Source organism: Marmota flaviventris, chromosome X, assembly GCF_047511675.1.
Source record: "Marmota flaviventris isolate mMarFla1 chromosome X, mMarFla1.hap1, whole genome shotgun sequence".
NCBI classification, from domain to species: Eukaryota; Metazoa; Chordata; class Mammalia; order Rodentia; family Sciuridae; genus Marmota; species Marmota flaviventris.
This window is the reverse complement of record NC_092518.1, coordinates 15557991-15572136: the sequence shown is the minus strand read 5'-3', so window position 1 is coordinate 15572136 and position 14146 is coordinate 15557991. Positions and strand designations below refer to the sequence as shown.

Sequence of the window (14146 nt, the reverse complement as noted above, 5' to 3'; positions counted from 1 at the left end):
GAAATATTAACTTAGTAATATGCTGTCATTGCCCTTTAAAAATGAATTTACTTAAGTTTTTCCAGTTTTGAAGTCGTCCTCCTAAGTTTATCACACCTCTTGGTGTGAACACTAATCCAAGTGTTCTAATTTAGAAGTTATAACGATAACACATAAACATATAGCTATATCTGATATGGTGATTTTCATCTTCCCAAGCAATTTCAAATTTGAAAATGGGATAATGGGAAAAATTTTGCTCAGATGTATTTTATTTAGATTTACCTGTCTCTATTGTTTATTACTATTTTTAGATTTTTAAATATTTTTAGTTATAAATACCTTTATTTTATTTATTTTTATATGGTGCTGAGGAGGGAACCAAGGGCCTCGCACATGCTAGGCGAGCACTCTACCACTGAGCCACAACCCTAGTTATAAATAGTAATAACCCTGTTTATTACTATTTAATATAAAGCAACTGGTGAGGATCTGCAATTCTTTATTCTCATTTGTAAAAGGAAAAAATAATACCTACTATATAGGTTTGTAAGGAAGATACCTGGCAAATAAACACATACTTTAAAATTTTCTTTTTTCTTCCAGTTCTTTCCCAGATGATTTAATTCAATTTCTTAATATTTTAAATTCATCACTATTTCAAAGAGCAGATACACTTCTTTTAAATAAAAAAGAAAGAAAAACAAAACTAAAAGACTTGTCCAGGGCTATACCTTCATTTAAAAAACAATCAAGGTTTTCATAAAGTCCATCAATTAGCATTATGTTAACACTTCACATTGCTATTTCTCATCATGATTTCAATGGAAATTAGAGGACAAAATAAGGTACTTTTCTCTAAACACTACTGTATTTAGAACCATATACTCATAGAGTTATAAGGAGCTTTAAATATGGTCTACTCCTGCCCTTCCCCCATATTCTACTCATGACAAGATCAAGCCTAAGGAAATTAAATGTATTATCCCACTTCCTAAGGAAATTAAATGTATTATCCCACTTCCCAAAGATAACTCTCACATTTCATGTAAGTGATTTTTGTCAAGGTGTCTTGATTTCTAGTCCAATATAATATAGTATTAGTTCATAATTTTCCATTCTACAAATCATACTTAGAGAGCTTCCTTTCCTCCTTAACCTGAAAGAGAAGATGTAGAAAGGAAAATATTTGATAAGGAAGGCTTTTTAAAAAATAAAACTGGGCTTTGTAAAAGTTAAATGAATACAGTAGTCACCCCTTATCCACGAGGGATATGTAGCAAGACACATAGGGAATGCCTAAAAGCATGGATAGTATCCAACCCTATAGATATTATATTTTTCCTATATAAACATACCTATATATTTTTCCTATATAAACATATGATATAGCTTAATTTATAAATTAGGCAAATAAGAGATTAAAAAATACCTAATGATAAAAGAGAACAATTAAAACAATATATAGTAATAAAAGTGATATGAACGTGATCTTTATTTTTCTCAAAATATCTTGTATCTTCAACTTTTCACTTAAAGGAAGCACTTTATGGCTTCTTTTAGGCATATCTAAATATCGAGTATCACTATTCTTGTGCTTTGGGGCCATTATTAAATAAAATAGGGCTACTTGAACCCAAGCACTGTGATAACATGACTGTCAGTCTGTTAACCAAGATGGCCACTAAGTGACTAATGGGTGGGCAGCATATACAGCACAGATACACTAGACAAAGGGATGATCCATGTCTTGGGTAGAGCAGTATGATATTTCATCACACTACTCAGGATGGTGAGAAGCTTAAAACTTACCAATTATTTATTTTTGGAATTTTCCATTTATTATTTTCTAACTGTGGCTGACCAGAAGTACTAAAACCATACAAAGTACAATCATAGACTATACTTATAAGAATTTAAAATCATAAAGATTACTTCAAATAAATATTAGAAATAAATTCTTAAAACTAATCCAAGTGTTCTAATTTAGAAGTTATAACGATAACACATAAACATATAGCTATATCTGATATGGTGATTTTCATCTTCCCAAGAAAATAGCCATAAAAGCCACAAAAGCACTAGGAACTATGGATACCCAGAAGTAATCTACCAAATATCCCAATTTTAAGGATTAAAAAGTCACTATATGGACTAGAAAAATGGCCTCAAATCAAAAAGTCATTGGTGGTCAATGAAGGCTTTGCCTTCTGAAACAGTTGCATGTGTATACGTGAACAAGAAAGGACGTAAGAGCTAAACCTGCTTAGAGATCTTTAAGAAGATGCTATCTGAATTAAATTATGAGTACTAGTTTCTAAGATTTCTATTTTACAAAATATCAATAATTGGCAAATTGATTCAACAAGGAGAAAGTAGAAACAATGTAGCATGATACTAATGTTTAAGAGTTGTGTAGTGGGCTGGGGATGTGGCTCAAGTGGTAGCGTGCTCGCCTGGCATGTGTGCAGCGCCGGGTTTGATCCTCAGCACCACATACAAATAAAGATGTTGTGTCTGCCGAAAACTAAAAAATAAATATTAAAAAAATTCTCTCTCTCTCTCTCTCTCTCTCTAAAAAAAAAAAAGAGTTGTGTAGTAGGTAAATGTTTTACAGTCATTTTCCTGGATTTGCCTTCCTTTGCACTATTGATTTTACATGCTTTCTTTTTAAAATCTTTTCCTTGGGTTCAATTTAGAATTAAAACATTTTTCAATCAGGTGTACAAAAGAGAAGATGATTATCTTCATTTCATATCAAAATTATATCAATACATCTTACAGATATTAGCCTAATGTTAGCAATATCCACTTATATATTCACCCTTTTAAGAATGGATGTGAATTATAATATTAGTTTGGTTTAGCGAACAACCCCATGGAAAGAAAGATCTATTTAAGCCAGGACAAAATGGCAAAGGCTGATGGTGCCTGCCTGTAATCCCAGCAACTTGGGGGGCTGAAAAGGGAGGGTTGCAAGTTCCAGGCCAGCCTCAGCAACTTAGCAAGACCCTGAGCAAGTTGGCTAGACTCTGTCTCAAAAAATAATTAAACAAAAATTAATAAAATATACAAATAAATAAATAAAACAGATGGTCTGGTTAGTATCCAGGTTCAATTCCCACTAACAAATAAACAAACAAAAACCAAACCAAACCAAAACAATAAAAACAAAAACTAGAACAAATCAAAGTAAAACAAAAACCTTTCTTGTATAAGCAGGTAACATTGTGGTATTTATTATAAAACTCTTAAATTTCCCTTTAGGTTAAGAAACGTTAATGGGCTAGGGTTGTGCCTTAGTGGTAGAGCACTGGTGAGGCCCTGGGTTCGATCCTTAGCACCACATAAAATAAATTAATTAATTAATGTTATTGTATCCAACTACAACTAAAAAATAAATATTAAAGAAATGCTAATTTGAGGGAGCATGTAAAAGAATGCAATCAAAACTACATGATCAACGAATTAAATGAGGTAATTCAGAAATCACCATTTTCAATTCTTCTTAATTTTTATTCATAAAACTTCTTATCATGACAAATTCCTACTCATTAAGTCCTCCAAGTAAAAAATACCAAAATGTTCAATATCTGTTAAAATTCATAGATTCACAAAGTTGGAGGTTGTTTTATCCATATCATCAGTTGTTTGTTGATGATGGCTTTGATAAACATGGTATCTCTTACCAGCCCTTCACTTGGTTTGATGTTTGCCAGCTGAATCACTTCCAGGTGAGCAGACTGTGAAACTAGAGGATCAGATGATAGGGAGATGATGTGGTCACAGACTCCAGAAAGAGTTTTACACTGGAAGCAAAAAGAAAAATAGTTATGGTAAACTATTATTAAGTAAAATCAGCTTTTGTTAATTTGTTTCTATTCAGTATTTGGGATTGAACCCAGGAGTTTTCTACCACTGAGCTTCATTCTCATCCTAACTCCCTTTTTTGAGACAAGGTCTTGCTAAATTGCCCAAGCTGGTCTCAAACTTATAACCCTCATGCCTCAGCCTCTTGAGTAGCTGGATTACAGATGCTATGCCACCATGCCTGGCTGTTACAACTTTCTTAATGAGGAAAATAAACCAAACAGTAAGTGTTTGACTGGCATTTTATCCTACTAAAAGCTGCATAAAAAAGGTATTCAGGTGAAAAATGCACATAATACAACAAATTTAAATCATGAATATAAGAACTATATGCCAGAATATTCACAAAAGTTATGGCTATGTATTATTTCTATTACTCAAGTCATCACATCTAAAATGATTGTTTCTAAACAATCTTAAATAATTTGAGAACTTCCTGATAACAGCTATAAAATTGAATTCAATTAAATAATATAAAAATCCTGCTGTATTTTACTTCATGTTCAGAAAAGCTTAAAAACAGTTTGACCAAGGTACTGGAAAGATGAATGTCCTAAATCTGCTTGGTGAACTCTTCTTACCCATTTTAAGTTTCCTACCTTGTCCAGGCAAAGTCTGGCACAACCTCAATCTGCTTTCTCAGCATTCTATGAACAGTCTGACAAATGTATGATATCTTTTTCTGAACTCCCCTTATTCTGAGGCAGGGATCATAGGTCTGGCAGGGACTTGTCTCTGACTATCTATCTATCTATTAGTTGGATGAACAGAAGAGCAAGTGAACTTTAACAATTAGTAGAGTGGCTTACTGAGAAGAGAAAGCTAGTGCTTAAGTCAGGATAAATCCATTCATGCTGATATAAAATAACAGACTTAAAACATTATAATATGTTATATATGGTATGCTTAAGTCTTAGACATGGTACAATCATGAAAAAGGGAAATATGAGTATGAAGCTTGAGATATATTTCACTAAAATATGCTAGCCCTCTGACGCTTCACATACTCTTTTTGTACTTACATAGGTCTGGTTTCCATTATTTGAGGATTTTCCCTTACCATAGAAGGAGTTACTATTTTGTAGGCATCGAGGCATCTTCTAATAATCTCCAATATGTTATGTTTGTATTGTGACCACTGAATTGGTCTGCTGTGAAGGAGATAGTTCCCTCTGCCTGGTTAGGAAAATAAAACCTCTATTTATTGCATTCTGTCCTTGGTCCAGGCCTCTATCCATGCTGGGCTCAGTTTCCTTACACTACAGAAAATGTCAGGCTAAATTTCTCTCTGTAATGGTACTTAGGCTTTTTGCATCTGCTTCTTAAGGCTGCACTTCAACTGTGGCTATCAGCTCCTAAAGAGTAACTGCATGATACCAATACCCATGGAAAGAATATGGACTTGATATGAAAATGTGGGCAAACACCATACTGAAAATGACTTACAATGGGCATGTAAGCAAGTTATTTTATATCTTTGAGGCTGTTTTCCTTACGTAGAAAATTAAATGAGGAGATAAAGATTACCTTACATGGCTTGTAAGCTAAAACATGATAATATATTTTAAAAAGAGCCCATAGGATTCCTATTCAAAGATGACATTAAATAAATGCTTATTTTCTCCATGTTGTTTTCACTACTCTCAAAGGGCTTGATCATTATTTTTTAGGTGAATTAACCTATTATTCTTAATCCCATGACCTTGTTGACCATCTTATAATAACTAGTAACCACACTGGTAAGTCTAGCTGCATGGCCACGATGGAGAATTCACATCTGATTACTCACTCTGGTGTTCAGGTCTCAGTGCTCTCAGATATAACAAACATATTTTTCCCTGAAGAGCTTCTACACAAAATGCTAAGAGGAAACTGATCCCTCAATAAGAGACTTTACAGGGACCAGTTTAGTGGGAGAGGGATCTGTGTAGTCACACAAGGCCTTACACTTGGTTTTATATTTTATTATTGATGTCTTGGAATTATTGATTTATTTTGAACAAGGTGCTAGGTATTTTCATTCACAAATTATGTAGTCCATCTTGGGATTGTGTGTGGTGTGTGTGTGTGTGCGCGTATGTGTATGCATGCACATGTGTATTGGTTTTTATTGGACTTTTATTTTTAAAATTTGTTCTAATTAGTTATACATGACAGAATGCACTTTGAGACATAACACATAAATGGAGGATAATTTCTCATTCTTCTGGTGGTACATGATGTAGAATCACACAGTTCCTGTAGTCATATATGTACACAGGATATTAATGTTCTATTTATTCAAGTAGCATTCCTACCCCTATACCTCCTCCCCTCCCTTCACTCCCCTCTACTTAATCCAAAGCAACTCTATTCTTCCCTAGTAACCCCACTCACTGCCCTATTGTGAATTATCACCCACATACCAGACAAAACATTTGGCCTTTGGTTTTCTGAGATTGGTTTATTTCACTTAGCATGATATTCTCCAGCTTCATCCATTTACCAGAAAATGTCATGATTTCATTCTTCTTTAAGGCTGAGTAATAGTTCATTGTGTGTATGTATGTGTATGTATGTGTGTGTGTGTATGTATATATATATATATATCTCACAATTTCTTTATCCATTCTCCTGTTGAAAGATACCTAGGTTGGTTCCATAGTTTAGCTATTGTGAACTGAGCTTCTATTAACATGACATGGCTGCATCACTGTAGTAAGCTGATTTTAAGTCCTTTGGGTATAAATCAAGGAGTGGAATAGCTGGATCAAATAGTGATTCCATCCCAAGTTTTTTGAGGAATCTCCATACCATTTTCCATAATGGTTGCAACAATTTTCAGTCCCACCAACAATGTATGAGTATGCCCTTTCCCCCACATCCTCACCAACATTTATTGTTGCTTGTATTCTTGACTATTGCCATTCTGACTGAAGTGAGGTGAAATTTTAGAGTAGTTTTGATTTGCATTTCCTTAATTGCTATAGATTTTGAACATTTTTTCATATATTTTTGATAGCTTGTATTTCTTCTGAGAAGTGTCTATTCAGTTCCATAGCCCATTTATTGATTGGGTTATTTGTTTTTTGAGTTTTTCATATATCCTGGAGATTAGTGCTCTATCTGAGGTGCCTTTGGTAATGATTTTCTCCCATTTTGTAGGTTCTCTCTTCACATTACTGTTTGTTTCCTTTGCTGAGAATCTTTTTAGTTTGAATGAATCCCATTCATTGTGTTTTTGTTTTGCAAGTTCCTCTTGAAAATATTCATCAGCAGCCAGGGGGAAAAGGACAGAATGGCAGCATGGCAGCAATTACACAAAAACTGGCTACAGTTCAAATTGTATATTTGACAGGGGAAAATAGTCACCTTGGCAGATTTAAATATTTTAACTCTTCCTTTCTTTTTCTATGTGGTTACATTTTCATTCTTATTTTCTTTTTATCTCAAAGGGGGAAAAAACACTGCTAATTTTGGAGTGTTTCTATATAGGATATGTGGATTGTATATGAATCCGAAGATTATAATAAAAAGAATATTTTGTGGTTTCTACAAGCTGAAGCATATTTCAAAAGAGTCCAGTGTGTAAATAATTAGGAAGGCAAAGGGTATACTTAAATGGCTCAATATGTGTACATTATAATATTCAGTCCCTCATATAACACTCTGGTAGTGAGTAATAGTAGTTCCTAAATAGGAGAGCTCCTATTCAGGCACTGGTAAGTTTAGAAGTGGGATGGAAGGAGACTGTAGACATTTTTGGAGAAAGAAAATACCAATTAAATCCACATACTGAGTGGCAAAGCATTTGCTAAGATTTTTATTAAGTAATTTCTGGTTTGTTGAATGTCTGATATGTGATAGATGCTGCTGAGAATATAAAATATGAGTAAAAAATTGACTTTATCAGGAAAAGTTCAGAGTATTTAATAAATATCTTGAAAACTTGTAGAATTAGAAAAGAAAATCCACTAGAACCTTGCTGTCTGTTATAGAGAAAATGTAGTAGGATCTTTATATTGCTGTGCTTGGCATTAGACTAAATAAGCCAATTAGAAGGGGTATAAAATGGCCTTGCTTTATATGCTCATTTTATACTCTGAACTGCATCATATACCAAGCCACTGCAGGAAACCCCACTAAAACTACAGCAGAGTTCCAGGAAGTTATTTAACATATTCTTATAAAAACTGAATTTGTTCAATTTCATATGAGATAGTCTGCTGTTATTTTAAAACAAAATGTTATCTATCACTACATAAGACTGTATTCTAGAAAAGAAAATTATAATATACCAAGAAATATATATATATATATTTGTTTTATTTAACATCATTATTAGATATAATTTATAGAGTACCTACCATGTTTGGCAAATGCTAAATACTTCATATTCATTGTCTCATTTATCCTTATAGTTGTTCTTGAATTTGATGTTATAACCAGTTTAACAGATGAAAGAGCAAGGCTAAATCATTAGACCAAGGTTACTGATTGGTAGATGCACTGGAATTCTTAAAATGCTTGCTCGATTTTGACTCCTGTATCTCAACTTCTGTTTTTGATACATTTTATTTTGTATTGTTTAAAATCAATGTCTGCTTTAGATGGGTGTTATACAACACATTTAAATTACTGAGTATAATGAAATGTAAGTTAAACCTGAAAGTTATCTTTCAATTTACACTGTAATAATTCTACCCAAGATTATGACAAAAGACTGGTAACTGAATAACAATTAACACACAGGGCTAAATATGCCTTACAAAACTCTAAAAACACAAAAGTGACATATCTGGACTTAATAGTATTGTGTGATTTTTTTTCTCCTGGGCAGTTTATATATTAATTTCAAGTCTGAATTAATACATTTAATCATATTTTGGGAAATTATTTTGTGTGTGTGTGTGTGTGTGTGTATAGATAGATAGATAGATAGATAGATAGATGTGTGTGTGTGTGTGTGTGTGTGTGTGTGTGTGTGTGTGTGTATGAATATGGCTGGTTTTCCTGAATCTAAAAATTCTAAAAGAAAAAGATCTGAGAAGAGCAAGATTAGTTAAAATAATTGTTTTAAAACAGCTGTAAGGCAATATTTTAGTTACTGTAGAGATTTAAAAAACAACTCTACATTATTAACCTTCTGTCATTATATCTGAATAGCTTTCTTTCATTATTTCAAAACTGAGATACCTTTTGGATTAATACATGAAATTTAAGCTATTCCTATTTAAAAGGAAATGCAGAAAGTGTTCTAAGTGCAAATAATAGTGAAAAACTAGAGAAAGCAAAGAAGTCTTGTGTGAATTTTGGAGCATACTCAGGCATTATTGAGCTACTTAAATTATTATTTTTGTTTTTATCTAATTAAATGGAGGACTGGTAAGTTAATCTTCAGAGTGTATTAGAAAAAATATTGGAAATGTTTTTAAAAAATCAGAAAACACATTTGACACAAGAAAGAACTTCAGGCTCATAGAGTTATCAAAAGAGTTCACAGAAAGAAATTTCTACTTTTAAGTTATACTCATATATACAAGAGTGTAAAATATAAAACCAAGATAAATTAGGGAAACAACAGATGAATATATATTTCAAGATGGCCATAGTGATGTGAAAACTACAATTTAAATGCAGTTTGTATAACTCATGTTTATTGTCTATGGCATGGAAAACAGTAACAAAAGTTTTATTTTGACAAACAGTGTGTACATGTTAAATAGCTATTGATATAAATAATACTGCAATTAAAGTAGTTTATAAAACAGAACATGTTTTTATCTTATTGTTTGGTTTGGATATCAGTATAATTTGGAATAAATACTTCAACTCTGTGCCAAATTAGGATGCATTGTATTTGAAGAACAAGGGGTTCACTGGTTTTATAAAATATTAAATATTAATTCTAACATTAAATAGTGAGACCTCTAAATGATAGTAAGCCTCATTTAGAAATACAATATACTAAATTGCTAAATACTTGGCAGAGTATCTGCTGCCCCAGAAATAGTGAGCTGCCATGTTGTAAGAGGTCCTATGGAGTGCTCCATGTAGGGCTCACCTGAGGTCAGGCCAACCCAGGATAATCTCCCTTTTGTTTATATTAAAGACAAATGATAAGGGACTTTAAATACACCTGCAAAATCCCTTCACCTTTGCCAAAGAACAAAATCTAATCTTGGGAGTAAAATCTATCATATTAATTGGTCTCAATTACACTGAAGAATTGGCAATTGTACATCAGAGGCAGGAATCTTGGGGGCCACATTAGAATCCTATCTATAGATGCCAATGGAAAAAATCATCAAAAGAAAAGAAAGTCATTAAAATTATATGTTTGTACTTACAATCTTAGAATTAGATTTCAATACCCTGGAGAGGCAGTGATAGTGAAGTGATACCACTTACTAACTGCATTATCTTGGGCAAGTTACTTAACCTCGTCATGTGTCTGAGTTTTTTTATCCATACAACTGAGATGAAAATTGTACCTATCACACTGTACTGTGATGAGGACTAAATAAAATAATAAATAATGTTTACTATAGTCTAAAAATTCTTCTAAGCCATTTATATTATATAGACTAATTTAATCCTCACAATCTCCCTAAGGAGATACTGCTATTATCTCCATAGAACAGATGTAGAAATGCAGGCATAAAGTTATTCAAAACCCATCCAAGATCACACAACCTTTAGATGACAGAACCAAGGTACAAATAGACAGCTCTGCTTCAGTTCCTGCTTCCTTAACCACTGTGCCTGGATCACTGCCTGACATGTTACTATCAGATGTTTTAATACTTAGAGAGCTAAACTTTGAAGTAATATTATAGCCTGAAAATTTTACTTTAAAATAGTAATCACCTAAGAATGAAGAGGTCAGTGCCAAAACAGTGAGAGAATATCAGTCCCAAATTGTGTTTCTTTTTTATGAGAAAGAAGTGGCATGACACTTTCAATTTCTGTTCGACTATGTCCCTGATACAACCTGATCTGAACTAAAAGTTGGAACAAGCGCCTCCATCAGTACTCTCATTTCTAACAGAGAAAGGAGTAAGCTGGAAACCAGAACTGGTTCTGGAAAAATCTCTCTTTGTTTATTTCAGGAAACAGAGACAGGAAGGCTTGTGGTGGGTTACCAAGCAGATGGATGATCACTCATTAAAGGGCATGCTACTTTCCAGGCTCAAGAATATTCCTAACACAAAGAAATGATAAATGTTTCATTATGAATAAGCTAATTAGTCTGATTCATAATTATATATTGTATACATGTATCAAAATATCACACTGTACCCCATAAATATGTATAATTATTATGTGTCAATTAAAATTTTATAATAACAATTTAAAAAAGAATAACAGTTGCTATATCAGTGGCTCAACTAAGATGCAGGTTTTTAGGAACTTGATTTCATTTTGTTTTGGAAATTATAGTCAAAGAGTGAAGAAATTCATTACAATTGGTTTAGCTTCTGGAAAATTCAGATTTTTACACAATATACACACACGCACGCGCGCGCGCACACACACACACACTTTATAGGCAAATACTAACTAGACAGCAGAGACCTAGGAACAATGTCTTCACTTACAGTTAGGAAATGTGAAGGTGTCATATGTGCTTTTATGGATGTAAGAGCTAACTGTACTGTGCCTGTTATGAATTTATCAACTTTCAGCTACAAATTCACCTTTTAGTGCTTGGTTGGTGATAATGGTCTGGATTCTTTAAGCATTTCTTTCTTTATAAGGGCACAATGCTATATTTTTGTCAGTAGAGGGCATCGGAGGGACACTGCAGGAGGAAGGAGGTTTCTTTTCAGGTTCCCATGGGGTTTGATTTATTATTATTATTCTTTTTGTGCCCCTGCTTAGGGTTCATCGGTGGTGTAAATGTGTTAAGACATCAGGTGATGTTCTGCCTCAGCTGCATTCCCAGACCATGCAATCTCTCAATAATCTTTCAGTCTCAGTTTGGGCTCAGTGATCACTATCAAAGATTATCTTAACATGTTCTCTTATTGGTGTATCATCCCAGCTCTTGCTGTGAGCCCTCCCATTGGCACCATTTGCCTGCATTCTGCAAGGTTATTTCCCACTTAATTGACTGCTAGACCAGCACCAACCCAAGCAAACTAATAAAGCTAAGATCACACCTTCTCAGCCTTGGTGAGGATATTCTGCCTTTAAGATGTCCTTCTGCCTTTAAGATGTCATCTTCTTCATAGGCACTCTCCACCACAGTTTAATAATTATTTTTGTCAAACTTTCCTTGTTTAAGTTACTGTAGAGTTTTGATTTCCATACTATTTGAATTACTTTGACAAAATCTTTACGTTTACAGTAATTTGGCCATACTTTTAAAAATCCACAGTGTCCTTCATCACATTATGTGGCCATACTTCTGTCTTGTGATTTTGTGAGTTTATTACCAAAGAACTATGGGATTTAGACCTTTGTTCTCTAATACACCAATTTAATCAGAGAGGCTCATTTAGCTTGTTCATAGCTAGTAAATGTCAAAATGGAATCAAGACACAAAATCTTTTTACTTTGATTGCCCTTTTTACTCTATAACACTTTATTCCTCAGCAAAAACAAATGCTCTTTGTGAACAATGATTGTATCCTCAGAGTCAGTATGGAAATAAAAATATTTTGCAATGAATAGTGTGCTCATCAAATGCAATGTTAGCAAGAATACTCATTAACTTACACTGCCCTACATACTGTCTATTTAAATCATAATAAGAAAGACTAAAATCAGATTATTTTAATTCTTCAAATAGAACATGTTCTATTTAGCATACACCAGTTCATTTTTGGTGCAGGAAAGACAAACATTTTCTACCTCCATAATATTATATTTGGATTTATCTTTTCTTGCATGGACATTGGTTATGAAGAAGTTAATTTACAGTTAAAATAACTTACAATGTAATTAACCGCAGAAGAATCAAATCTGAAGATAATATAATATACCACTTAAGAAACCAATGCCTGTTTCAATAATAGTGTTAGCATATCTCTTTAGGTTGACCACAAAAACAGTACTGAGAGCTAAAATAGAAGGATTAGATTAACAGTAAAAAAACAAAGCAATATATTGATGCTTTCTATCTATAAAACTCAATATTAGAATTCATGTTTTAATAAGAATGATTAGAACTTGTATGTTCAAATGCTGTGATTACTACCAAAATGTCAACCATACAAAAAATGTAGTTTGCTTTTGGACCAAGACCACAGCTTTAAGAGAAGAGTCTGGGCTATAATTGGTAAAAGCTGCCTTTTTCACAGCATCAGAGACCTTCTGAAGACCCATATAAAAAATGTTATGGGTTTTAAAGTCATTAGAGTGTCATTGGTTTCAAGAAATCTCTAAAGATTAAATATTAATATGATCACTTTTATTTCATTATGGAGTTTGCTGGTACCCCAGTACTTAAATACATCCTTCAAGGTTTTATATGATTAGAAGAGGAAAGCTATGCTTATACAAATGATATTATACAGATATCAGAGCAAAGACTAAAATGTACTCTTTGCTTTCTTCTTCAGATTCCTCTCTTACATTTATCTGTGGGCTCTACGCAGTTTAAGCTTCTTCTAGTCTGGTTAGTAGAGAAGGCACAATGATCTCAGTGCAGATGGAGTTTAGGAGTAAAGGATTAATAAATTTAAAGAAAGTAAATTTTAAAAAAGAAAGTAAATTTTATAAAGCATGTTTATGAAATAAAACAAATACTTAGCATTCTAAAATAAACCTAATTTATTATCAAACCTAAATAAGTGGAGAAAAATCTCTTTGAAAGAAAAGAAAGGGGAGAGAAAGAGAAAGAATTCTCAAACTAGAGCACTATACAACTAAAAGATCATCTTAACACTAATATAATAAAATGGGTATTCAGTGTATTTATTTATCTCATTAACTTTGAAAATATGATACGGTAAAATAGCACAAAGCGAGTGCCACATATAAAACCATGCTATTGGTTAATGTAAAAGGTGTATTCACATTTACAACAGCCTGATTTAAACAGTGTGACTTTAATGATTACGTCTGAACCTGGGAGTGCCATGAGTTTATCAAAGCTGACAAGTGCTCCAGGCTTACCAATGAGAGCAGCAGGACTGTGATGAGCAGATTAAGTCTGCTCAAAACCCAAGGTCTGAAATGGCTTCTTGGGAGTGCTTATCTCTTCAGATGCAAAGGCTTTAGTGAAAGGTAGGAGTGAAGAGAAAGTGGAGTCCGGAATTGAAGACAATTCCAGATTATCTGTCACTGATTTGCTATACAAAACAAAGAT

At 33.1% G+C, this 14146-nt stretch overlaps 1 protein-coding gene across 4 annotated transcripts in view; it reads right to left on the bottom strand.

The window, feature by feature from the left end:
- Window positions 1-14146, bottom strand: part of Cnksr2 (connector enhancer of kinase suppressor of Ras 2) — a 254860-nt gene that overhangs the window by 141870 nt on the left and 98844 nt on the right. For all 4 annotated transcript variants that reach the window (XM_027927389.2, XM_027927390.2, XM_027927391.2 and 1 more), the window contains exon 6: window positions 3669-3788. In XM_027927389.2, coding sequence (XP_027783190.1) covers window positions 3669-3788 — 120 coding nt within the window. The remainder of the gene's footprint in view (window positions 1-3668; window positions 3789-14146) is intronic.